Source organism: Akebia trifoliata, chromosome 1, assembly GCF_017979445.1.
Source record: "Akebia trifoliata isolate Shusen 1 chromosome 1, ASM1797944v1, whole genome shotgun sequence".
Taxonomy (NCBI): Eukaryota; Viridiplantae; Streptophyta; class Magnoliopsida; order Ranunculales; family Lardizabalaceae; genus Akebia; species Akebia trifoliata.
In genome coordinates, this window is record NC_141375.1 from 29,262,766 (window position 1) to 29,290,700 (window position 27,935).

Here is a 27,935-nt window from a genome sequence, read left to right on the forward strand (position 1 = left end):
CATTAGTAAAAGTGGGGTGGGGTTGAGGTACCTTGTCAATAAGCTATAAGAGTTTGATCAGATGGCAGCATGTCTTTTCAAAACAATTACAAGATCTTCCATCTCAAACATTTATACAATAAAATTTGATGCTTTGATATTGGATTATAGAATTAAGTATCACACTAAATTGAAAACGATGCCCAACCTGAACCATTGGTAGGCTAAACAAGAACTTAATTCTTCTATTCAAGTTCATCTTGAGTCATGTCTTTTATTATTGATAGAATTAATAATATGAATCATGATCATTTTATTTATATTATTTATAAGGGTGTGTAAGTTTGGCACGCATTTAAGTGAGGTTTCCACAAGCCGTGAGTAGGTGACATGGCATTGGCAGAGATGGAGCAAACAATTACAAATAGGAGCCTTTTTAGCGGGGAGATTCAACTCCATCAATATGGGGTCCAATAACCAAATGACTAGATTTGACTCTGAGTCATTTTAAGTAACAACTCCAACTCCACCACCTTTGGTGCTAGCTGAATTTGTTGTGGAATGATGATGAATGCAAGCTGTTTTGGTACACGGCTGATATTGGAATGGCACAAAATCACATATCTTTTTTTTTTATATCTCGATGAAAAAAATCTATGATTCTATGACCTTGTCACATCCGTCGCATACCATAATCAAGAGCATTCTTCACGACTCATTGGTATGGGGCTGATGTTAATAATCACTTCTTCAGACGTTAATAACTAAATTAAAAGTTTTATTCTTTTATTAATAAATTAATATTTAAATGCAATGTGGAGGGTATTTTAATCATTAAGTAAATATATAAGACTTTTTTTTTACGAATAGATTCTCACAAACGTTGAAAGCAAGTCTTATTGATTTTTTTACTTTCGATCATTTTCCACTTCAGAAAAATGATTCTCCCCTATTGACAAGATGACCATTTGAAATTAAATGTCTCAATTTCATTTTATGGATTCTACTTTCATCCATAAAAAAAAATGGCCAATAAATCTAGAAGTAACCAGTTGGTGCTCTCTCTTTCTCAGAAGTAAGATCAGTTTCTCTTAAATCTTAATAAGAAAGATAAAATCATAAAATATAAAAATAAAAACCCAAGTTTTAATCACCTCAATTTCACTCAGATCTCAGTTTCAGTTTCATTAAGGTCTCTTTTCCTCTAAAACAGTTGGGAACCTTCAAATTCAATTGCCTTAGCAGCAAAATATCTCTTGATCTCTCTCTCCATTCTACAACAAAAACAATGATTTCCCAAGCTCCTAAACCATCAAAACCTTCAAACCCATCAACAACATCAAGACCCCCCTCTTCTATCTCTTCCCATCTCGCCATGGTTGAACTCAAACAGAGAATCCTCACCTCCATTTCCAAACTCTCAGACCGAGACACCCACCATATAGCAGTCCAAGATCTTGAAAATATCATCCAAACCCTCCCCTCTGATGCCATTTCAATGCTCCTCAATTGCCTCTACGACGCCTCTACTGACCCGAAACCCACAGTCAAGAAAGAAGCATTACGCCTCATTGGCCTCCTCTGCACCTCTCACACCGATTCCACATCAACCCATCTCACCAAAATCATTGCCCACATTGTCAAAAGGCTCAAAGATTCCGATTCGGGTGTTCGAGACTCGTGTCGTGATACCATTGGAGTGTTATCGTCTCAGTACCTAAGGGGCGATGGCGATAATGGGAACGTTGGGTCGGTTGTGTCGTTGTTCGTAAAGCCTTTGTTTGAGGCCATGGGTGAGCAGAACAAGGCGGTTCAGGCTGGGTCGGCAATGTGTATGACAAAGATGGTGGAGTGTGCCGCGAACACACCGGTTGCCGCATTCCAGAAGCTGTGCCCCAGGATCTGCAAGTACTTGAACAATCAGAACTTTGTCGCAAAGGCTGCGCTTTTGTTGGTTGTTGCTAGTTTATCTCAGGTTTGGACAATGTGGGTTGTTTTTATTATCTAAATTTCATGGTTGCCTTTTTGTAATGTACATTTTGTTTAATTGATTTGGTATTTTGATATCAATATATAATTTGATTAAATATATCTGCATGATTCAAATAGAAATGGTGCCCAGAAAATTATTCTGTTTTGAGTGTGATGATGGAACATACCATAGTAAAAATTTGGGTGATTTGAGTAAAATGGCACCAACCCCAACCCCCCCCCCCCAAAGTCAAAATTTGTATATTTCGTCGTAGAGGACTTCAATTTTAGATAGTTTGAGAGATTGCATCAGACGTACTTCAAATGGTGATATTTGTGAAGGACTGTTATTGACATCCAATAAAAGGATCTGTTTGTTCCAAGTTTTTCAACCTGGATACTTGCAACAAACAAAATGCAGAATTCACAGTTGTTGAACAACAAAGATCACAAAATAAATCCCAAAAAAGAAAAACAGATCACAAACATCCAATAAAAAGAACAACAAATTTTATGGGAAATCAGAGATTTATATATTATAGGTAAAAAAAAAAAAAAACCTTCCAATAGCCAGGATAGTTTGATTCTTCAACTGGGGGAATGTCTAATCTTCAAGTGCAAGTGTGTTGTTTATATTAAAATGTAGTGTCTCATGTCATAACCTGCTGTAGGAATTTGTTGCAGGTAAGAGCAATTGCTCCACAAAGTTTGCCAACATTGCTACAAATCATCCATGATTGCCTTGAGAATAGTGATTGGGCAACACGTAAGGCAGCAGCTGATTCATTGAGTTCCTTAGCATCTCATTCAAGCCATTTGATTACCGATGGGACCTCCTCAACCATAACCATACTCGAGGCCTGCCGCTTTGATAAGGTATCTTAATGGGTCTGCCTTCTTGATGAGTTTGGGTTATTGTATCATTTGGTAACACAGTGGACTCTCTAGTAAATGCTCTTTCAATTATATTGTTATTGTCGCTAAATTGTACAATCCTAACACTTAAAAGAAGAAAGACAAGATACCAACTGAAATTAATAGTTTTCATAGTTTAGTTGACTCAACTTTCTTATATCTTATGCCTACAAATAAAACATTACTATTACCATTATTACTTTTATAATTCTACATCCGAAGCGAACCTCTCCTCTGTTTTTAATACAATCTCATCACGTATATATATTTATATACATAGGGTCAGGATCCGTTGACTCCTAAGAATGACTCATGAAAAAAACACTTAATCCCAATCCTTTAAATGCCAAATCCAATGGTTGAGATTTATCTCCAAGATTTGTTTTATGAAGATACTCAAAAATCTCAACCGTTGGATTTTGTGTTTAAAGGGTTTGGATCATGTGTTCTTTTCATGAGTCATTCTGAGGAGTCAACGGATCCCAACCCATATATTCATAAATTGAAAGTGCTCCCTTACATTGATTGCCTGTTCAAACAATTTTTAGTGGACATGTTATGCCTATATCTTCATAATCATCGTCATCAAAGCCTCATCCCAAAGTTTGCGGTCAGTCGAACTATTGAACGAATCTTATTCCTAAATTCAATTTTGTCTGAAGTCCTTTCTCTGTAAATAAATAATTATGAAAATAGTTTCTAAAAAGTGCAATGAATAATGTTCATGACCATAAAGTTGGAGGGCTGTCATGGAAGTTGGTGAGTTAAACTTAACTTCTTAGGTGTTCTATTTTCAATCCTGGTGGGATTGGGGAGAATCTGAGGAAATATTTTGCTGTATTTAAAGTGGGGGATTGGATCTTTATTTTTTAGCTCAACTCGTTGTATTTAAAGTGTTTAATTGTCTCTCTAGATCCAAACCATTGATGTTGCTGGACCTGTGGTACATACTCCCAGGATACGATGACTATACCCTTCTAAGACAACATTTCAATAATTGGAATGACAAAAAAGGCAACCCCAAATATTTGAGATAAATTTTTTATGATGGTGATGGTGAAATAATATCAGTTCCCACATATCATAGAAGAGAAACTGGAAATAACAAGTATAACACATGTTACAAGAGAAATAATAACATCAAGTTCAGAAGAATTTTTATACTCCTTTTGCTCTTCTTTCTTGCAAAAAACATCCTCCTTATATTAGATTAGAAAGATCAATTTTTTTTGCACTAATAAAACACATTATAAAGGCGAAACAGTTCAAGATAAAAATAGCAATCAATCCAAAGGAAAAATAATAGCATTCATGTTAATTGATATTTAAGCTATGTTGCAGTTGTACAAGTATGGATGTTGGTGTTGTATGAGTATGGGTGTTAAGAGGCTGACATGAATATGAAGAGTTGGATTCAGCAGACCCTGAAACTTGATTCATAGGATTCATTTGGTTTGGGGTCCAAAAGTCCTTTCCAAAATAGATTCTTCATTTGATCTACTATTTTGGAGAAATTTTTTACGATGGATTATATAATTGCTCGGGGTCCATCAGGATGAAGTATTCATGCCGAACATATGTTGGGACTCTGACAAGCCATGGGCTCTAGTACATCGATTGGTTTACTCTCCAATGTTACAAGCCGAATCCCATCTAGACAAAAATCCTCAAAGAAAATTCCCTTGAACTCCTTAGAAACTTTACTTCAAAAGAACGTGAAGCCTCGAATGCTCTTTTTTTTTTGGTAAATTAGAATGCTGATAATGATATCCCGAAGAGAATGTCCCTACTCCTAAAAAACCCAACTATTCCCCTCCTTGAATTACCCATGGCTAGGGGTTAAACACCATAAAATCCATTTAATATCAATAAAAGCTGATATCTGGACTAAAAGACAAGAAAATAAGCAATGGGGAAACTTAAAATTTTCCCTCCTAAGTTTCATTCAAATTTGTTGTAATATTGAACTTATGAATTAACCTTAAAATACTTCAAATGTGTAGAAGCACAAATAAATTATTGAACTTTATAATACTAACAATGCCTATTGAAATTTTCATTTTTGGGCTGTGTTTAGGTAAAACCTGTTAGAGATAGCTTGACAGAGGCATTGCAACTATGGAAGAAGATTGCAGAAAAGGGAGGTGATGAAATCCCAGATGATTTAAATAAAGTTCCCCGTGGTTAGTATATCAGCAAAATATATTATTCCAATCACACTCAGATGTACACACACGTTCTCCTTTTATACCGAGTGGTTAACTAGGCCTCTTCTTGATACTTCAGATGGAAAAAGTTCACAATCAGCTGAATCAGCAGAGAAGTCAGATCCTAAAAAGACAAATCATGGTGACCAAAAATCGGTGTCAGTGAAGGATGGCTTAAACTCCTCTTCCCCTTTATCTGATTCTGTTTCCAAAGCGAAAGGTAGTGCCATGTCAGACAACACTGGTGGGATATTGAAGAAGGCACCAACCTTGACCAACAAAGAATTTAACCCAGAATTCTTCCAGAAACTTCAAACGAGGGGTTCAGGTGATTTGCCCGTAGAAGTGGTGGTCCCACGTAAATATCTCAATTCTTCCAGCTCACAAGGTGAGGAAGAATCAGAGACAAATGATACGAAATATAGAGGCAGATCAAATCACAATGGGAATGGTGAGTTGGATGAAAATCAAGCATTGGCTAATGTGGTGTCCAATGAACAACAACATTTAGATGAATTTGCACGAGATAACTGGACAGGACAGAGAGCATTTAGGGCAAAAGACACAAAAATGAGAGCTTTTGACATTGGTGATAAAGTTGACATTAATCAAAGGGACCTATTAAGTGCTCGGGTTGGTTTCCCGAGAACCGACAGTCAAGTTGAAGGATCCTCCATGAATAACAAAGGAAATTGGCTTGCTATCCAGAGACAGTTATCACAATTGGAGAGACAGCAAGCTCATCTAATGAACATGTTGCAGGTCCGTTTATTTAGTTAATTATAGAAAACAGTTTTCAATACTTGTTTTGCTAACCAACATATTTTCAAATTGCAGGACTTCATGGGTGGGTCCCATGATAGTATGGTAACTCTAGAGAAAAGAGTATGGGGTCTTGAGAGAGTTGTGGAGGACATGGCACGGGATTTGACAATATCATCGGGTAGGAGAGGTAATAACTTTATGGCGGGATTTGAGGGATCCTCGGGTAGGTCCTTGGGCAAGTATAATGGCTTTCCCGACTATTCAAGTGCCAAGTTGGGAAGGGGTGGTGAGGGGAGGGTTCCTTTTGCGGATAGGTTCCTTTCATCGGATGGTATTGTTCCAGGAGTGAGGGGAAGGGACCCACCTTGGAGATCCGATGTGCATGAAACATGGGATTCTTATCCTTATGGTGCTTCAAGAAATGCGCACATGGGATCTAGAAGAGCTTGGGATAAGGGGCCAGGACCTATTAGACCTGGTGAGGGGCCCTCGGCAAGAAGTTTTTGGCAAGCTTCAAAGGACGAGGCTACTCTGGAAGCTATTAGGGAAGCTGGGGAAGACAATGGGACATCTCACTCGGTGGCACAAGTGGCTATTCCGGAATTAGATGCCAAAGCTTTGGGAGATGACAATGCAGGACAGGATCGAGGACCAGTCTGGGCTTCTTGGAGCAATGCTATGGATGCATTTGATGGGGGTGATATGGATACAGCATTTACTGAAGTCCTATCGACAGGGGATGATCTGTTACTTGTGAAACTAATGGACAGATCGGGTCCTGTAATGGATCAGCTCTCTAACGAAACAGCAACTGAGGTTTTGCATGTTGTAGGACAATTTCTACTGGAACAGAACTTGTTTGATATTGGTTTATCTTGGATTCAGCAGGTACAGATCTGTATTCCCTCACTTCTTGCTCACTTTTCATTTATTAGTGTGTCTATCGTCCACATTTGTCAACTCCATAAATTCATTATATTGGTGACCATGGTTTAAAATATCAGAATGTATCAGTATCGGCCAAGACCGATACGAAACATTGAATGTTTCGGGAATGTATCAGTTTCTATCGAATGTATCGGCCAATACCATATCAGTTTTTTCATTTACCGAAACATTCAATCAATACGATATTTTAAACATGTTGGTGACAATCCCAACATTTGGGATAACACATATGTGAGCCTTGGATTTCGATGTTCTTGGGTTTAGGTTTAAGGGTTTAAACGCGAGGGTTTTAGAAGTTGTGGGGGTTTCGATTTTGGGCATTTTGGTTTAGGGTTTCAAAAGATTGAAGGTTTGAAGGGGTGGTTGGTGGTGGTGGTGATAAAAGGCCTAAACCCTTTGAACCTTATCAATATACATACTACTATCAAAAAGGATAATTAGAATGAAAGAAAACTCTCGATGGGATTTATCTTTTTATTTTATTATTATTTTTTTTTATTTTATAAAATTTGTGTTTCGTTGGATGCTTTTGAAATTTAAACCATGCAGAGGGATAATAGAGAGAAAAGCAGTTTTAGAAGAAAAAAAAAAATTCAGTTAAATTAAATTAATAAAATGTGTTCATTGGGTTGCCAGCCGCCCTCCCTCCACATTGCAAGATAATAGCAGGGTGAGGCAACCCAAGCTCTAGATTTAAAGACGACCGACTGATCTGAGCTTACTGAGTGTTTTCTTTTTTCGCTCTGGTTATTGCAGTTAGTAGATCTTGTGATGGAAAATGGTCCTGATGTCTTGGGCATTCCTATGGAAATCAAGAGAGAACTTCTGTTGCATTTACATGAATCTTACTCAGCTATTGACCCACCCGGGGACTGGGAAGGGGTGACTCCAGACCAACTAATGTTGCAATTAGCATCTGCATGGGAAATAAATCTGCAGCAGTGAGAGATAAGTAATGTAGATGGAACTGTCCTTCACTTGGCGAATCTTATGTATTCTTATTTTCCTTTTTTATAAAAAAATTTCTGGTGTTGGTTTAGGTCCACTTCAATCTAGATATCATGTATTCTCATATATGTAATTTGAATAGGGCATCATACATTATTTTGGTTTGAAAGAAACTGGATATAGATCTTTTTTTGTTTTTTGTTATACACAGGCATTTATTGCAAAGTGAAAGTTAATCTACTGATCATATATCTCGTTCAGAGACTTTACACATTGTAGAAAGGGAATAGTGACCATTAGAACAGAACAAAGCTGTCATTTTAGTTGAAAACAGAACAAAATAATCAAAAACAATCTAGGTACCAAAGAAACTAGACAACCCTGCTTGGTATATTAAGAAAGATTGGAAAACGCAAAACTTTGTATTTGTATTTCTTGTCTTCTACATTTCCTATCTTTCACAGTCGTGTGCAATTCGACTTCAACAAAAGATGATTTTTTTTGTTCTTTTTTTTTTTGGATTTCTGTTTTATTACCATCTTTCGCTTTGATAACAAGCAGGGCCACAATAAGAAACTTCTATGTACATTGTATCGCTCCATCTCCCCAACCAAAGCAGTACACCACATTACAACCATAGCCCCGTGTAACCAGAAGAGTAGAAAATTCAATCTTAGCATAATATATAGGAGACCCAACATCCAAAACAACTTAGCAATGTTGAATAAATTACAGCAGTAACACAATCGATTCCAAATTTTTGGATGAGACTGATTATGTTGATGTTGTGAAGCACTATTGATCTTCGGCAACGTCACTGCCACTCCCCTCTGCGTGGCAAAAAGGAACTACCAAAGACCAACGTGGGGAGTTAAATCAAAATATGGGTATATGGGCGGGCAAGAAGCCTCGCCACTTATTACTTGGCCGCAAACCAATTTAGAGTAATACAGGTGACCATCAGAACAGGAAAAAAAAAAAAGACGCAATTATAGTAAAATGGGTGCCACAGAAACTAGGCAAATCCTGCTATTAAATAAGAAAATTATATGTACATCGTATTGACACACCAAAGGAGTAAAAGCCCATTACAACCGTAGCCCCACACAACCCGCTATCACAGACAGCAAAGATATTAGCATGGTAAGCAAGGGCCAACATCCAAAACTTGGCACAGTGAATAACATTACAGCAGTAGCACATTTAATGAGCCAACCCCCGAATTTTTGGATAAGGCTTTGATGATATGTTGAAACTTGAGTAGCATGATTAATCTTCAACGGTGCCACTGCCACTCCACTCTGTGGCATGAAGAACAGCAAAAGGCCAACGAGGGGAATTTCAATCAAAACATGGGTATATATGCGGATCAATAGCCTCACCACTTATTACTTGGCCGCATACCAATTTTGCGCACACTTGGCATCAACAGATAGACCTACTTTGAGAAAGTTGGTGCCGTAGAAAGGTTTGGACATGCAATCAACAACTATGGCCTTGGCCACCTCTGCTGACTCAGTTGGACCTTCTAGTATTACTTCATCATGAACCTGCTTCCAACAAAAAGTCATCTCCAGTTATTTTTGTTCTATAGTCGATCTAATTGGGTAACATCTTTGCTCACTAGTGGACTCAATTGGGTTGGCACTTTGCTCTCTTGCAAAAGATAGCGAAGTTTCTCCAATTTTATAGATTGTGAGCTTGGTATATTTGAGTAACACAAGATACCAACATTGTCAGCACACACACAAAGAAAGGTACAATAACTCAACCTGCAAAAGCAGCTTCCATCCAAGCTCCTTCAAACGAGTATTCCTCGAGATCTCAAGCATGGCACACATCGCAACATCGGCAGCACTACCCTGTTCACCAAAGTAAGAAATTCAAAGAACAAATACTCAAAAACAATTATATATTTTTTTTGATAAGTAAAAACAATTATATATACATGCATACACACATATATAATATATTGCTTTGCTTCTTTTTTAACTTACGGACCTGCACAGGGGTATTGATGGCTGCTCTCTCAATGTGTGCTCTCTGCGAGTATGTAGCATGACCCATTGAAGGGAAACAACGGGCCCGACCTAACAATGTGTGTACACGCTGCTTGCTCAGAGCTTCTTGCTTGCGCTTTTCTTGCCATTCCAAAACTTCTTGTCTCTCTTTATACCAGAGTTTAACTGTTTCCTTTGCTTCCTTAACAGAAACCTGAGGATAAAAATGGCAACAACAGTATCTGTTTTAATTTAATTTAAAATAATAAATTCCACAATTAATTTTAAGGTTCTTCACAGAAAATGTACCTTCCAGTCACGGGAAAGACCAACAGCAGTTTTGCCATATGCAATGGAAAAGTTGAGCATTTTGGCCTTTCTTCTCTCAGAGGCAAAAGCATCCTGAAATACTCATGGAAACATATAGAAGTTGTAAATTTGTAATTATCCTTAATGAACATATACTAGTGCCTATAGGGAAAACAATTGGTTAAAATAATGTCCAATTATTATCATATCATTTCAACAACAATTAAAGATAGAAGACAGCTTACGTAAGACAACATGCAACGTAAAAAAAGGATCAAATTAAATTGACTGGCGACCACCCGAAATACTCCAATAAATCATACAGGAAATTTAACACTTAAATCGCAAAAATAATATTTACAAATCTTAGTTGGAAAGCTCAGTGAGCCAATTCTTAGGCAACCAAATCAGGGAGTCAATTTTCTCAACTTAAAAATTTTAATTTTCACAAGACTAGAAAACTCTATGGAATTGTGGCAACTTTTCAAAGTAAGGACACATAACTACTATGATTTTTCCAAAGATTCTCAACCTCACATAATTTCAACTTGGGATACAGATGCCAGTAATTTTGAGCAGACACACTAAGGGAAAATCTCCTTTTAGTTTTCCTTTACTGACTTCAGTTACTAGTCACATACTTCATACAAATTTAACATGAAAATGCCAAGAATTATATGCTCTTTATAGCATTGCTGTTTTTATACCCATACTATTTCCCAATGAAGACCCCACCCCACTACCACCAGTAGGAATTAGCATTCTCATTATACGGGTGCAAGAAAATATTTAATTATATTTACCTTTAAAAGAGGAACGGGTGGTTTCTCTTGACCAGGCTGAGGGTGCCACTCAAGCAGCACTTGCTTTTCATCTACAGCTTCACGAATATGTGGGTACATATTCATTGCTGTCCTCGAATGGAAATCTCCACCCGCTTTGAAGGCATCAAGCATACTCTTACAGTTTGCAAGATGTGCCAGGATTCTAAGTTCTAACTGAAATTAGAAAATATATACTGATTATTAATTCAAATAGGGGGAAAAAATAAAAAACTACTGTTCATAAAATCATTGGCGGATGGCTTGATGAGTAAATAACCTGTCCATAATCAGCAACAATAAGAGAATTGCCAGGTGAAGCTATAAATGCCTGGCGAATCTTGTATCTGTCCTTCTCCAAGGCAGGCTGATTCTGATTTACAGAAAAAAGATAACATCAATACTCTTGCAGCATATGGAAAAAATGGGAAAAATATAGTTTGTAAATGGAATATGAGATCAAATGTCGAGCACACCAGGAGCAAATAACAATCTAATCCAATAGATAGGTTTCATAAATTTCATAGCTGAAAAATAGAATGAAAGTGGGATGATTCCAATTAAGTTCTCAATATAGTGGCCATAGTTTCATAGTGCAAACTTCACCCCAAGTAGACGACTGTACATGAAGTGGGAAATGACAACTTTAAAATAACTTGTTCCCATGATATTTAGGGACATTTACTTATTCCACAAAAAGCTCTTGTCAATTGATGGAATTTAGGGATGTCTTGATTTCATATAAAGTAGGGGGAAGGTCTATAGTATGGTTTTGGTACTCCTTCCTGCCTTAGTGCTACACTAGACTGCAGAACACCATGGTTAAACATTGAGGTCATGTGTCTGATCCACAGATCCTACAAATATTTATTGAATCTGCTAACCCTTATTGTCACCAAATTTGTTGGGATAAGCTATCAATGATGGGTTTGATGAACTTGTGACAAATCTTATATCCCCACTATAGTTGTCACATGCCATTATGTTACTGTAGGCCACCATGCCATCGCATATTAAACTGATCCAACACCCAAAAATTAGACCATTGGAGCATCAACTTAATTTTTTATTATTAAAGCCTATCTTCTTTTATAATTTATAAATACACCATTCCCACTCCCATCATTCCTACACCACTCAAAGCTGTTTCTTTCACTCTTCTACTCACATGTACTTTCTTTAACTCATATCACATGTTCACTACTATCCTTCTATATTAGCATCCACAGGAATACAAGTCTAACACTATTCAAGCTCATTTATATATTTGTATGAATGTTCATATATCATAGTTAAATTAACAAAAAATTCTTTTTTTTTCACATTTTTGAGTTTATGCATTCTTACATACTTGTTAAAACATGCAAACGTAATAAATTATAGAAAAATTGGAAACAGAATATTACAAAGAAAAAAAAAAAAAAAACTTTTTTCTAGAGCTATTGTAACAATTACAAATATTTTCTAATTTATTTTATTTGTCTATTTAAAAAACAAAAAATCGCATATGCACACAATGTATGCTAATCATACAGCATCCCCTATGCTATTTGACAACATTACCCACTCAACGGTACGATCATCATTTGAAACTCGTCCGCAACCAAGATGAACCTGATGAGTCATCTTATTCTTGGAGCCAACCGAGCAGGAAAATCACTATGAATAACCCATCAACTCATCTGTTATCCGAGATGACTCACAGATATCTTGAAAATCTTGGCTGAGTTTCCATAAAATCAGCTGAGTCAACCGATTTTTGGGTTTTTTCATATAAAATTACAAATTTGAATAATTTAAATGTTTGTGATCTATATAAAATAAGATTTTGTGATTGAGCATCTAATAATACAGCATATAACAGAAAAATAACAATTACTTAAATATAATTTATATTTATAAACAATATAAACCGATTTGAAGAATGTGACTTCTCCAAGACGAGATGGCATGGACAAATCAAGTTGGTCTCATAGTAGCCAAGAAGAGACAATAAAGTAGGTTTGAAAACCATGGGTACGATCCAGAAGGTTCCTCGGCATTCAAGATTTCAATCATATTTGAACACAAAGATTTCTGAACTAATCAAGCAGTTCATATTAGTCATTCTTTAAGCCCTAATAATATCATCTTAACTACGAAAAGTAATAATTGAAGATAAAAAGCATGAACCTGCAAATTTGGTCTCCTTGCTGATAAACGCCCAGTCTCAGTGTTGATATTTAAAGCACAATGGATACGGCCTTTCTTACCTGAAGTGTGACTGCTCTGCGGCCACGACAAACAAATATCATAATAAATTTCACTGTACATTTGAAGTTAGAAATTTCCAGCCAAAATAAGATGAGGGGAAGTTACTTGATGAGAAGGAAATAATTATATAATTCTATGGAGACAGAGCTACCATTAAGCATGAGAGAAAATTATCATTCAAGCCTAGCCAGTAATTAGATCTTTTGGGGTCTCCACATAGAACAAGACTCACCTATTATGATTCTTTCTTTAAACAAATTTTGTTGTTTTAAGTTGGCATGTGTGTGCATATAGTTTATGTATGTATGTATGTATTAAGTACACATGTTTGTATAGGGATGATTTCTAGTTTTGAGTATTATTATAATAGGACATGAGTACCTCACTTGACAGTGGTGGATTAGATGGCATGGAAGTAAAAGAATCCACCATTTCATAAGTCCAAGACAAAAACCATTTTGATTGGGTAAAACCAACAATTCATGGTATAAATTATTTGGTGGATCACGAGCCCTTCACACATGCCATGTGAAGGCCTGTATTCCACTAATAGAATGTACCTGTGATCCGTATGACTTAATTTTTGTTTCCGTAAACTTAAGTACATATGCATTTCAACATTTATAACTAAAACAATGTGTTGGAAGAGAATAGTCAGGTGCAGTGCATCCATAGGCATGTTGTATGGGAAAGCATATCATAGCTTGACCAGGGAAACAAAACGACCATACTTCGTCAATGCATTAGTACTTAAACCAAATATTTGGACAGATATCCTCAATCGAGTAAGGGGAATCATTGACCCATAACATCATATTCTTGGACTGAGAAATTCAGATATCCGGTAGTTTCAGTTTAGAAATCACGAAATACATCCCAATGCATGGCAAGCATAATACAGTAAAAAGGAATTCACCTGCAAGGGGAGAATAAAGTTGGATATCAAAGAGTCAATTGAGCAGACTTCACATAAAGCAGCAATGGCATGGCAAGCCTCCATCCCTTGCTCGTCCTCTCCAAATGCAGTGTACGCTGTTCCATACAAAGAGGTGTCTACCTCCTTCTTACTCTTTGAGAGTGAAGTTTCGTTGTTGCAGGTTAATTGAAATTCATTAGCGTCATCAGTCCAATTGTATTCTGAGGATATCTTGCCTGCAAGGGTCTTCAGAGCATCTCCACTTACTGAGGGCCAACCAGTGGCGGTATACATCTCAGTTTGCATTTCTTTACAAATGTTGCTTAGTGTAATATTACGAAATTTTGTAGGCACCTTTTTTCCTTCTTCAATCACTTTATCAACATTAGGCACTTTAAAAGTCCTCGATTCAGGGAGGCTTTCAGTTGGATCCTTTCTGCATAAAGCACATAAAAGATATAACTGAATTAACTGCACAAATGCACGCACATCTCATACCAAATAGTTCAAAAATCATGGATTATGGGATCCATATGCCAGAGCCAATCATACCAAGCAATAGGGACCGACTAGTTGCACAACACCCACGTCCAATTGCACTCCATCACTTAAAATTCCCTTTGCACTCCATTTGGATGCTTGCGCTCAAAATAGAAATAAAAATAAAAATAAAAATAATTGCATTTCTTTGTTTTTTGTTATTCTTCTTTAACCATGCTCACGTAAATTAGTGTTGGTTCAATAGGTTAAGAAAGACTTGGTTGTATAACGAGCATATTTACAATTTACACGATTGGAGAAGACGAAGTCACGAGAAGGTGAACAATCCTACATCTTAACGTTACCGATAATGAAGTGCATTTAGTAGGCAAAACTAGAGGTTACAAAAACAAAAAATGGTTATTTTTCAAGTTTGGTGTGCAACTAGTCGGTCTCCAAACAATATAATTAAATAGTGGCCCATTAAAGAGAGGTCCAAATCAACTCAATGCACACCATGGATCTTCATAATCCATTTATTGAAAGTAATTAACTTCTATATGCTTGTCGAAAATATAAGTTATATATACCTGTTTGCCATGCCACCAAAAAACAGCTGACGCAATTGTGCATCACTTCCTACATTCATGTATAAAGCGTCTTCGCAATACTTAGATGCCCACTGGCGGAATCTACGTGCAGCAACTTTTTGCTCCACAGTGGCCACCTTCTCTATCTCTGCAAGATATGCCCGATCAATCAGCATTCCCTCAGTCTCCATTTTCACTAAAAGCTCCCCAAATGGCCTCCAATATTCCTCATAGAAGTCATACATGTTTCCTTTGTGCAACCCATCAAGAACCCAGTCCATGTCCGTTAGTTTGCTTTTCAAGCTCTCGTAAAGCCTTAGTGTGCTTATCGAATCTAAGGCAGAATAACAAATCCATGGTATCCGCTCCTCCCTTTGGAGCTCTTCCACAGAAGCAATAGTGATAAGCTTTCCCTGGGATCCATCTTTCTTTATCTTTCTCTTGCCAAATATGTTCTTCATTGATATCTTACCAAACAATTCATTTTCTGTGAAAGATTGAGCCTCAGACATGACGTCTCGGTTACTTGTAAGTGCTTCTAGAGAATACCCACCTTCAGCTCGTCTTGAAGAATCCCAAAGCCGTGCCAAATGCATTGTGTCAGCATGAAACCCGGAAATTTTAATTCCATAATTCTCTATAACGTGACTATCAAAGCTATAGTTGTGCCAGACCTGCAAAAAGGAACAAGCAAATTTATTCTGTCAACAGTGAGAGACATCACCAAGTTAAACTAATTCATAAAATATGGAAAGCACCGTTATTATCTACAACTGTAAAACCTGAAACACACAAACTGATCTTATTCTATCTGCAAAAAAGGAATAATGTACACGATTGTCAAATTTGTAAATTGATCTGTCTCATCTGCAAAATAAGTAGAGTACATGATGGTGACGCCTGATCTTAAATGATTAGTCTGAGCTCAGGATTATTTAAATATAAGCTCATGCAACCACATGTGAAAAAGAAAATCCCTTGAGTGTTGGAATAAAGGGATGCCCATGGAAGATTGAACTTGCACTAGCTAAGGACTTCATTCCAATTCTCAATTAAGAGTTCATTAAACTCTCAAGGATTTCAAGATGGGTCTAAGTTCAAAAGTATACCCAATATATGGCAATGTAATAAGAAAGTTAAAGTGTGCATACACAAGAATAACCAAAGAAATTCCAGCAACTTTTAAGTTCAAAATTCATCTAAAATTAATGAAACAAAGCTTAATAGGATGAGAATAGGCTAGGGCCAGGTCCAGTATGGTTAATCTATGTTAACTGGACAGCAAGAAAAGTCTTAGTACGGTGTATAGGGCTAAAGATGGGTTTGATTGGGTAGACGGGGATATGAGGTGCATTTTAGTTGGGTGAGGTTGTTGTAAAAAAATGTACAGCAGGTTTTTGGTCTTTTATTTATTTGATTAGGTTCTAGTAGGTTGATGGATATGTTAGGGTATAAACTCTCCTAAACATAAGATTAAAAAGAACATAAAATCTAACTAATGGTCCAATGAAAAAGGCCTGTGATCTCAAATTTCCTCATCAGTACATGATTGTGTTTGTACAATGATAATACAACATGTGAAGTGGATGGAAAGAGATCAAGATCATCAAATCAATAGGACTGACTTAGAGATCAATCCTAAAATATTTATGATACTGTCCTAACCATCTGCCTAGTGGGGTTCTTTTTTTGGGGACATGGATTTTTTTTCCCATCCAAAGAATCTAAATGATCTTATGGTTGGGACCATCCAAATCCTTCCAAGTATCAGCCTTGTTCTGTGTCCAAGACAATGAACAGAACATCATGATACAATGGAAAATACTGATACATCTCAATAAACAAATACAGTACAGTGAGTAAACTATATTTTTTTGTTTAATATTAAGTTATCCATGAAATATACTACTTTGAGTCAGTATCAATGTTGAATTAATGAAATTAATTCGACATTGATACTGACTCAAAGTATTAATTCGACATTCCCATCTATATAGCAAGGAGAATGAATTACTTTGAACTGTGTTTAAATCCACCAATTTTTTGTTCAAAATATTTCCTTCACATTAATTTCTAGTTTCATTTAAAATGAATCTAAAACACCTGCGTGGTAGAGAGCCTCTAGTATACGCATGGCAATTTCGTATTAATAATCATTCCCATCACAACCACAGTACATGTTCGAGGTTCATATTCATCAGTGTCCAAGGTCAAACTTTATTAGCATGTAAAAGAAAAAAGTCAAAAGAATCCAAACGAACTCGTACCTTTTTTATCGATGGGTTCTCAAAAAATGGAGCGAATTCCAGCAAAAGATCCTTACCACCACCATCTAGAACATCAACCCAAATACAAGACTTTCCATTTCCAAAATCCGCTTCTGGTGCGGAATAGATACTGAAACATATTACCTCTCCATGATCAACAGGAGTCTCCTCTCTCACATCAATCTTAGCTACCTGAAGTGATATTGATGTCAGCCAAAGAGGGCTAGAGAGATAGTGTCACCAAAATTTGAGATATATGCATGTCCACACAATGTTTTAAGATAGAGATTAACATTCTTTTTAAACGTTAAGGATAAGAGGCACTGTATGAACAAACAAAAAAGAAGAGAAAACATAATCTAATTTTTTTTTCTTTACCCATCCTAGGTTATACTCTTTATCTCACCCATCTACCAAAAAAAGAGGGATATCTCTAGATACCCAACTAGATAAGTATTATCACGTCTAGACTATTAACGAATATGTATAATCATTTCATTATATGTTATATGAGATATGAGACCAAAAAGGAGAAATGGCACGAGAATTTTGAATTGTATATCAATGGAGGAAGGGAATGACAATGTGGGGAAAAAAATAAAGGATGAATTCCACTTTCACCTTTTTTTTTCCCATAAATTCCACTTTCACTTTAAAGAGACATGCTATAAAAATAGTCCACCTTATAAAAATTCTTATCTTGATGGAAATCAAGAAAATTCGAAGTTGGAAAAAGGAACTTTTTTTTATAAGTAATAAAAGGAACTTTTAAAACCTTATGGTTTGAAAAACCTCTTGTGACTTCCTTTCAGCCATAAAAATGGAATCGTTCTGCAATGATCAATCGCAGCAGCTGTGGCCATTTCTTTGCAATAAAAATCACCATAATCGGTTGGAATCATTCTTGTTCCTAGGAAAATTCCGAATAAATCATACGGAGGTTGTTGCATTCCACTACTTGGTTTTGCAAATGAGTCGTCAACAACCGTCCAATTAATTTAGAAATTCAAATTCGAAGGAAGGGTTTTCCTTCACCTTCACAAAATAGCACAGTTCTTTATTGAAAAATAACAGTGGTTTATTAAAGAGGGGGGGAATTTTGACTTTGGGACGCAAGACATAAGCCTCAAAAAAATATTTTGGGGGGGAGGGAGTTAGTGAAAGAACAAACTATGGAGTAAAAAATAAAATAATAAACAAAACTAGGGAAAATTGTTCTATGGTTTCCGTAAAATCACATAGATCGAGTGGGCTTTTTAAAACAGTTGTTAATTAGTTTTTCATAGGTAAACCACTCATTAATTATTAAGTAATGTCAATGAGCAAAAAATTCTCCTTTATCATTTGAAACCCTTTATTGCTTCTTCCCGCGTTATATTTTTTTCTATCAACTCCAATCATTAATGCACTTCTTTCTCAGTTAGTCTACCCATCAAAGGAAGCAAGGATAAGGCTTCATTGCTGTTGTTGTGATTATTGCCCACCACTATATAAATGTAGTCACTAGAAACACTTCCAGTTAAAGCTACTCAAACCATGTATGTCGAATATACTAGAATAAATAAGATAAAAGATTATATAAATCATTTTCGTTAGAGCTTTTATATGCAAAAGAGATAAAGGGGATTTTTGGTAAAAGAATAATTTTTTTTAACCCCCCAAAAAAATATATGTTTGGGACCCGTGTATGCGATGTTGAGTCAAGGTTTAAGCCTCACTTGCGTCTCACACCTCAAAATGGTGGAGGCTCAAGCATCTATGCCTTGGTGTGAAGGAAAGGACTCTATGCCTTGGCCTCGAGACACGATTTTTAAAACAGTGTATATAACTATATATACATGTAACCAGAAAATAATGTATACCTCTGTATCACATGCATACACAAGACGCCTGTATTTTGTTGTAAGCAGTCCAACGATTTCCTTCGCTGACGAGATACTGTCTACCACGAGAACATTTTCATAAATGCGGCTAAGCCTCTCCCGGTGATCTGTTAGACAAATACTGCCTTTTTCTTCAGTATCTATCGGCACAATGTGAGTTTCCTTCAAATCATCAACAGAAGTGCCAGATTTTCCATTGAATGGACCCCTTTTAGTTGCATTGTCAATTGTTTCCAAAAGGTGCTCCTTACTTCCCTCAAAGAGCTTTGGTGACAATGACCCATTAGACTGGCGTGTACCTTGTGTCAAGGATAAACATGTTCTACCAAAGTTATCCAGTTTGGATTTATATATATTTTTCACATGATCACTATTACTATCATGTCTTCTCCAACCTTGATCAGTAGAAGTTGTCACATGTGCATGGCCCTCGTTAATCAAATAGGAGCGAAAGGTTCCCTTCCCTCCACCCCTTACGGGGACTCCTTCAATGCCACTGGATTTATCCAAACCAATCCTATATTCTTGGCTAAATGAGTTTTGTAAAGCCACATTCCTTGCAACATTCGCTAATCCCAAACTACAAAATGAACTAGGGAAGTTTACTTTCTCATGGGCAGTCCCATCTTCCAATCCCACAATAGTTTTCCCTTCAGGGATCTCAGGCCTCACCCCGAAGTTCATTGGACCATGTTCTTCCCTTTTTGCTTTCACTTTTTTGCTTTCTTCAAGCCAGTGGCTTTTGCTTTTTTCAAGACAATTATTCTTAGGGAGAGTAATTTCAGGAGCCGTGTAGCTGCTGGGCCAACCACATGGTTCGACTTCCACCTCCGCTGCTAGAGGTTCATGAAGGCATCTAGGAGTCCATTTCTTTCCTTCATCCACCCTTTGCAAGTTAACCAATCTCCCTGACAAAAGCTTTCCTTTAGAACCAATCTGATATGGATGGTAAGGGACCATTTGAGGCAATGAAGTAGAAGGTCCACGCACTACGAGCCTCCAATGAATTGGAGGGTGTTTTGCTTTATCAACCATATGCATAGAATCCTCCATAAATGGCCTGGTAGAATAACTTGAACCACATTTGAATTGAGTGGAGATACTAAAGACAGTAATATTGGTACCAGGAACATTTGCACTACGGAGAAAGTGAAGCTCACGCCTGCCATCCAAAATATTGAAGAGATATAAAACCCGATAAAGTGAGACTGATATTTATTTTTTTTTATAAGTAAATTTCATTAATAAAGGAAGAGGGCTGATATTTAATGTAAAATTGACTTTTCCACACAAACCACACTAAAATGGACACCAAAGAAAAAGGTGTTTGTTGGAAAGGGAGATGCTGAACCAGGCATGCTTTTACGCTTAACTGTCTAACCACCTTTAGCAGTTCACAATAGGAATTCCTTTGGAAATCAATTAGATGGTTCAAAGGCAATTCTTTCCTAGCACATAACTGCCACTGTAAACCGAGTCTCCCATGCAATAACACAAAACATCATCTTTAAAAGAGTTTGCTTCTACTCGAATCTAACAATTATAATAACAACACTATGGAAAAGAAAATCAACCAAAGTTACAGATATTAAAAAAAATGCATAATGAAGTGGACCAAAGTCCCAGACTTTTGAAAACATGTATTAACGAAAAATCACACATAGTACCAACTTCCATATTGTGGATGGATTTTCCGATTCTTCACTGTACAGATAAAATAAGATCCATCTTACCGTGACCAACAGACCATGTGCTCCTGAGTCCCGATCTTATGATATTTGACCACCAACAACAGTTCCTCATTGGTAATTATCTTAGCCTTCTAAGACCTCTCCTTTTTTCATGGAATGCAAGCAGGTTAGTTCTGTGGTATCAACACCCAAAGAACTTATCCATGGCAAGTAATTCTGTCTGTGGATCCTCAAAAGCATGAAAGCTTTCAAGCCTTAACAAACTTTTTATGGGCATCAAATCATGAAATTCCACAGAAAATTATAATGTCAAACCCATATGCCCCACACAATAAATTTCACACTTTCAATAACTGACATTAAAAATGTAAATCCCCACGAAGCATTTCAATACACAACCACAGGAAATGGTATCCGTGAACTTGAGTTCCAATTATTTATTCACTAGTTCCAACTTCCTTCTAGAGCTTGACTTATGAACAAAAAACTCCACAAAATGGTCTCTTTTTTGTAAAACCGGAATATAAATTCACCACAATTTAGACCAAAATTTGCAAACCCAAGATCAAAAAATCAAATGGGTGTCTCATAAACTTAACAAATACCAACCATATAATCAAGGAATAACCAAAACCCACAAAGAAAAATCAAAGAAGGTTCATAAATAAACCCATTTTAGCCTTCTCCTAACACCCAAAATCTCTGTCTTGGGCTAAAAATTCAATCTTTTTAAAGAAATTGCATCAAAACGTCAACTCCCCACCACCCATTTCAATCTTTCACCGCCCACGTGAGATAATACGAAAACCCCATATCCCAACTTCTTACTAAAGCATGAAAACAAGAAAAAAAATTCACAACCCCTTACAAGAATATTGTTTTTTTAAAGCCTAAATGGCCCTTCTTTAGACAACTGAAACAGTTCACAACATTTTCATCAATAACCGCAAACCCAACATCAAGACTCCAATAACATAAAATAGAAATAATCCAAGAAACTCTAGATGGGTTGGAGATTGAACCTGTGGAAGTCTTTAGGGGAAGCTGAAAAGGCATGAGAAGACAAAGAAGTAACAGAATTCGTCGAGGCTGAACCGCGACAAGGTAGAGAGAACCAGAAAGAAGAAGAACAACGGGACTTGAATGGTCCACTTTGAGTGGAAACCCCCATTGCCATCACCTCTACTACTCTCCCCAGCTTTCTACTACTACTAATACAAGGCGCCGTCTTTAGTGAACTGTGGCTGCTCCGTAAATACAGTTTTCTTCAAGGGGGTATTTTCTTGCTCTGAGACTGCTGTTTCTCTTATTCTGAAGCAGAGCAGAGACAGCCCATACGAGAGAGAGATGAAGTTCAAAAGTCTAAACCCTTGCCGAAAACCTCGAAGGGGACAATTTTTCCGCTGGCAAAGATACTGTCTTTGGGGTTTTTGATATATATATATATATATAAATTTTGTTTATTTTATAATTTGTTTTGCTTAGGCTTGGAAAGTTGGAAAATAACGGAAATGCCATTGCTATGACAAAGTGGAATAAACTGTTCCACGTGTCAATCAAATAACATCATTTCATATCCGAAATCCTAACCATTAAATCATGAAATCCACTTATTGAAATAATCATTTTGTTTCAATTGTCAAATTATATGAATATCTTAGTGAAATGGACAATCTTATACTTACCTTGACATGGGTTCAATTCAAGGGAAAATTACATTAAGGACTCTTGTAGAAGGAATTCTTTTTAAATAGTCCATAAGTTTTCGACGATAACTTGGCAAGACATTTAGTTAACTTTTTCTTTCTAAATGATCTTTGGACCTCATCCCCCACATTTCTCATGATAGAATGTCCTAATTATTCGAATTCATCGTTTTCATCCAAAAATTAGATTTTTGATATCTCAATTGAGTTTCAAAGACTCCATTCTATTTTAAAGAATTTAAGAAAGAAGAATAAGTAATTTTCAAGAGTTTTTTCAAACATTTTAAAGATGTATATAAAAAATTATGATTTTTCATTTGTTTCATAATATTTTTTATTGAAAATCAACCAATAATGATTTTTTTGGATTGAAATCATCCAAACAAGTCGTTATCTCGAATTTTCAATAGATAATTTCCATGTATTTTAATTGAAAAAACTCAAGAATTGAAAATGGGTGGATTTTATCAATGTCAAGTTCACCACTTTTTATTTAAAAAATGATGAACTCCACGATAAATAATGGTCAGTTCGATGGTAAAAATTGTGAACTTGACACTAAATAATAAAAAAAAAAGGTCAAGTTCGACAATAATAAAAATGGTGAATTTGATAGTAAATAAAAAAACGGTGAATTCGCTTGTAATGAGGAACCATTAAAAAAGAATTTTTTTTACTAAATATCCTATCAAATTATCACATAGAACTTAGGGATTATTTAGAAAGAAACCCTTTCAAGAGGGTCCTTTAAATAAGTTTCTCTTGATTCAACTTTAACACAATTGTAGACCTGTTTTTTATCTTAAACTTGTCGCTTGACTATTGTCCCTCATTAATCATATACACTTTAGAATTGGACAATATGAATTTTGAATCAAAGACATAAAACACCTATTAGATTATTAAAAGAAATCAATGTCTGTCTATCAAAAATACTAACTATATTACCAAAGTTTTCTCTCTTAAAATATTTTTATTTTCGTTTTGATTTTTTAAAATAGTAAAAAGGAGAAAAGTTTTTATAAAAATATATTTGTATAATATCCTTAGAAGCTTTTCTTTAATGGTATAATCATATTCACAGATGTATTAATTTATTTTATCCAGTCATTTTTTTATTTTTTTATTTTTTCAAAAAGAAATACCATACGTAGGATAAGGTTTTAAACCTAAAGCAAAGCAATCCATGGTTGTACGGATTATTTACCAGTTACCCCGAAGGGCAGTTTCGATATTTTCCAAAACAGTGAGGTCAATTGGATTCTATGTCGATTGGCGGGAACCTAAAGCGGATTATGTGCTACGGTCCCCCATTTTCCAGAACAAACCCTAAGAAGCTAAATTAACAAATTGAAATATTTGACACGAGTTTTCGAGACTATTATTCCTAAACACGTGCGAAGGCAGACTATCTTTGGCTGCCTCTTGGGGATGATTTTGAAAGAGCAAATTAAAAAAATTTATTACATAATGTGGGATCTATGTTACCGGGTATGCTTATGTAGAAGCAAACCATGAATTGGTACATATCGAACCAGTTTGAGGTTAGGTTCGTAGTGGGTTCGTTAAAAAACAAAAAAGGCAAACCTAATGGTGAATTTTAGATATGTCCCGATGGTTTGGTCAATATTAGAGGTAACCCTTATTTTATAAATCTGAAGATTCGATAAATATTAAAGATACCACTTTGTTTTTAAATGGATGATATGCCCCCTTAAGTACCTGAGTCTTCTTCTATGAGATTAACATAAACGACTTAAATATCCGTCACAAAACTACCTTTACCAACTGGGTTCGTTCGAGAGTGGCGAACCATGGATGTGAATTCGAACTGATCGATCCACACATTATTTGAGGGATCTTGAGTTGACTTTCACAGGCTACAACATTATCAAATTTTGGTAATGTAAAATTCATAGCTAAACATGCTCAGAATGCAATATAATCAGTCATGCAAGGTGCAATGTGTCACCTTTTAATTTAAAAAGAGCTTAATCTACAAATCATGTTGATTGGATGATCATCACCACCAGATCAATTGCCTACCTTAGAACACTAACACACACGAAAATTCCAATAATGGACTGGTTATGATCATTGAAGCTACATTTTTGTGGCTTTGAGAGATTACAATTACATTGCCTCACAACACATTATTTAATGAAATTATATGTAATTATCGGTGTGTATAAAGATAAATGCAAACTATATTTGTAAATAAAAGCAAATTATAGATACATGTCAAGTCTCTTTCTCCCCACAATTTGAGTGTATGAGAGAGAGAGAAGGAAAGGGAGGTAGAAGAGAAATATTTTACAACACTTGAGGTTATGGGCTCTGATTTACAAAGCAGCAAAGCTGCAATATCTCTCACCTTTTTTTTCTTTTTTTCTCTCCAAAGTCTACAGTACATGAACTCCAACGTTTTATTGTTCCACATCTCCATATGATCTAACATCACTTTCTATATCTTCGCTACATCTATTAGAAGGTGAGTTTAGAGTATCTTTAACAATCCCTTCCTCGTTTGTCGGTACTGCTAGATACTCAAGAGCAGTTACAACATCGCTGATCAAGGGTCGAGTACTGGCTTCTTCTTGGAGACACATTGCTGCCACAGCAAGAGCTTGGTATAGACCCTTTATCGGGTAATTCCCGTCAAGCAATGGGTCTGCCATTAGAGTAAACTTTCTTTTGTCTCTGAACAATGGTTGTGCCTGCCATCAAGTAATTAAAATAATTATCATCAGTTTAGACACAAAGAAGGGAAATCATAATGCCTGATGCAAGCGTTAGATGTTAGTGACCGCCAATTTTTGTTTTCTAGAGGTAAAAAAGCAAGGGGGCCTCATTGTCCTTTTATAACAAAATATCATATTATAACAATAAAACCCTTGTTTTTATCACTAAAAAATAAATAAATTGCTTAGAAAAAATGTATTGGATGCTGTTAATGTTCAATCTTGCATTCGACATTAGCATTTCCCTGCAGAGAACTAAGTTATCAAAAGATGTCAACAAAGTAGATAGTTTTTGTATAGTAGATTGAATGCCTTGAACATACCCAAATAACAAGATTCTGCTCACATGTTGGTCTGGAATTGTCGATGACTCTCCTTCCTGTGATTATCTCCAAAAACACAACCCCAAAACTGTACACATCAGACATTGTTGTCAACTGACCAGTCATTGCATACTCGGGAGCACAATAGCCATATGTCCCCATCACTCTTGTAGAAACATGGCTCTTATCACCAGTTGGGCCTAGCTTCGCAAGGCCAAAATCAGAGAGCTTTGGATTGAAATTCTCATCCAATAATATATTGGATGCTTTGAAATCACGATAGATCACCGGAGGACTGGCCTTTTCATGCAAATATTCAAGCCCTTTCGCTGCTCCTTCAGCTATTTTCATCCTTGTACTCCAATCCAAAGGTTTCTTATTTGGAGATAAATCTACAACAACCAGAGTATCAAAAAATATATTAGAAAGGATGGTTTGGATTTCCTCTCAGAGAAAATAGAGCATATATATTCAGGAATACCAAGAAGATGATCCTCTAAAGATCCCGATGGCATGTACTCGTACACTAAAATCCTTTCAACCCCATCAACACAAAACCCAATCAGATTGACAAGGTTTTGGTGGTGAAGAAGACTCAACATCAGAACTTCAACTAGAAACTCTCTATTTCCTTGCAACCCATTTCTGTCAAGTTGCTTAACGGCTACAACCTAAGCGAGATGGATTAAACATAGTATTAGACAATCTGTTTTAGGAAACTGGCTTTGAGTTCTTGTGTAAAGTAAGGGAAAAATAAAAGAGTGGGGAAACCGAAATAATACTTGATTCAGGCTCTCAATGTGTCCTTTGTACACCCTTCCGAAGCCACCTTCGCCAAGTAGACAATCTGACTTGAAGTTCTTAGTTGCATCTGATAATTCGCGGAATGTGAAGATTTGTGCAGCTATATTCCCATTTCCAATTTTCAGTATCTCTTCAGCTAAGTTGTTCTGTTTGCCACTGGCTGGTGCATCGAAACATGTGAAAAGATGAATCAAACAAGAACAACTAACACTTACAAAAAAAATTTGATAGATGAATTAAACGAGGAGTTTCAGGGCATGCGATTAGTATTGAGTAATTATGATAACAATGCTAATCAATCAGAAGATGTATAGAATGCAAATCATAAAATATATAGATGAAAAGGAAGCAATCCTTCTAAATATCATTTTGGGCATTGTGAACAAGGGTGGAGACCATTAATTCGAGGGGAATACAAGTGAGAGATCTAGAAAATTTGGGTTTAGGATAATTTTTCTCACAGACTCAAATATCAACTAAATCACTAGCAATCAAATTCCTATAAGAATCAAGATAAACTATTAATTGTTTGGAGAACCAATATAAAATGTATCAATAGATCTTAAAAATTTAAATGAAAAAGGAAAGAAGAAAGAAGAAAGAAAGGGATTCGTTCAAGTTCAATTCGTGGAAGAAATTGATCATTGTTTCAGAATTAAACTAGAAAAATCCTCGTCAGACCTAGATACAAAAACAAATAAATAATCAGAATTTAGGCAAAAAAGAGAAACCCAATTTGAATTCAATCACAACCATATGAAACCATAAAGAAAATTGATATTGAAGCTGGAAAATTTTCTTATGATACGATATTTTAATGAGACAAATTGATCATTGGTACAGAATTAAACTAGAAAATAAATAATCAGAATTTGGATACCAATAAAAAAAAAATTCAGAATTTGAATAAAATAGAGAAACCCAATTTGAACTCAATCACAACCATATGAAACTAATAAATAGTGATATTGAAGATGGAATTTTTTCTTAACATACGAGATTTTAAGGAGAGATTCTGAACCAACGAAGCAAATGTGATCCTTTGATTATCGTCCTTTTTTTTCTTCTGTGACGTCCTGTTGATCCTATTGCTATCCAACCTACAACATTGGAAGCAACCCATCTCCCTCTAAGAATTGATTAACTTACAACAGGGCAAATTCTCAAAGCACATCAAAATTCAATCTTAGACCAAAACAACAAAAACCAAAATTTCACTAAATAATGAAAAATTATAGAAATTAATGGGAGATTGGGAATTTGCTTTGTAATTGCCAAGAAACCAGAAAACCTTGGCCCTCTAAGAACACAGTTTTCTGGTTTCTGAGGAATAAAAGCACAAAATTACTTTATTTCTTTTGATTTTTTTTTTTTTTTCTTTCTAAGATCTCTTAAAAACCCATTGAATTCGGACAGGG

The 27,935-nt window shown here is 35.9% G+C and overlaps 3 protein-coding genes across 3 annotated transcripts; 1 reads left to right on the plus strand and 2 right to left on the minus strand.

Moving 5' to 3' along the window:
* The first annotated feature begins 968 nt into the window (after nucleotides 1–968).
* LOC147411547 (microtubule-associated protein TORTIFOLIA1-like) lies at nucleotides 969–7,959 on the plus strand. Its single transcript, XM_086449726.1, has 6 exons — nucleotides 969–1,954; nucleotides 2,635–2,826; nucleotides 4,943–5,048; nucleotides 5,152–5,834; nucleotides 5,910–6,725; nucleotides 7,542–7,959. The coding sequence occupies exons 1-6, from the start codon at nucleotides 1,268–1,270 to the stop codon at nucleotides 7,728–7,730; spliced, it is 2,673 nt and encodes an 890-aa protein (XP_086305852.1). The 5' UTR covers nucleotides 969–1,267; the 3' UTR covers nucleotides 7,731–7,959.
* A 763-nt stretch (nucleotides 7,960–8,722) lies between these two features.
* Nucleotides 8,723–22,354, minus strand: LOC147411548 (DNA polymerase I B, chloroplastic/mitochondrial-like). The gene is made up of 12 exons (XM_086449714.1): nucleotides 21,966–22,354; nucleotides 19,232–20,414; nucleotides 17,370–17,561; nucleotides 15,103–15,776; nucleotides 14,033–14,468; nucleotides 13,036–13,131; nucleotides 11,144–11,236; nucleotides 10,846–11,040; nucleotides 10,043–10,135; nucleotides 9,735–9,947; nucleotides 9,506–9,595; nucleotides 8,723–9,283 (listed from the first exon to the last, which is right to left on the minus strand). The coding sequence occupies exons 1-12, from the start codon at nucleotides 22,118–22,120 to the stop codon at nucleotides 9,122–9,124; spliced, it is 3,582 nt and encodes a 1,193-aa protein (XP_086305840.1). The 5' UTR covers nucleotides 22,121–22,354; the 3' UTR covers nucleotides 8,723–9,121.
* A 2,484-nt stretch (nucleotides 22,355–24,838) lies between these two features.
* LOC147411549 (putative serine/threonine-protein kinase PBL23) lies at nucleotides 24,839–27,879 on the minus strand. The gene is made up of 5 exons (XM_086449736.1): nucleotides 27,514–27,879; nucleotides 26,496–26,677; nucleotides 26,195–26,384; nucleotides 25,714–26,105; nucleotides 24,839–25,366 (listed from the first exon to the last, which is right to left on the minus strand). Exons 1-5 carry the CDS (start codon nucleotides 27,638–27,640, stop codon nucleotides 25,076–25,078), a joined length of 1,182 nt encoding a protein of 393 aa, XP_086305862.1. The 5' UTR covers nucleotides 27,641–27,879; the 3' UTR covers nucleotides 24,839–25,075.
* Between the last annotated feature and the right edge of the window lie 56 nt (nucleotides 27,880–27,935).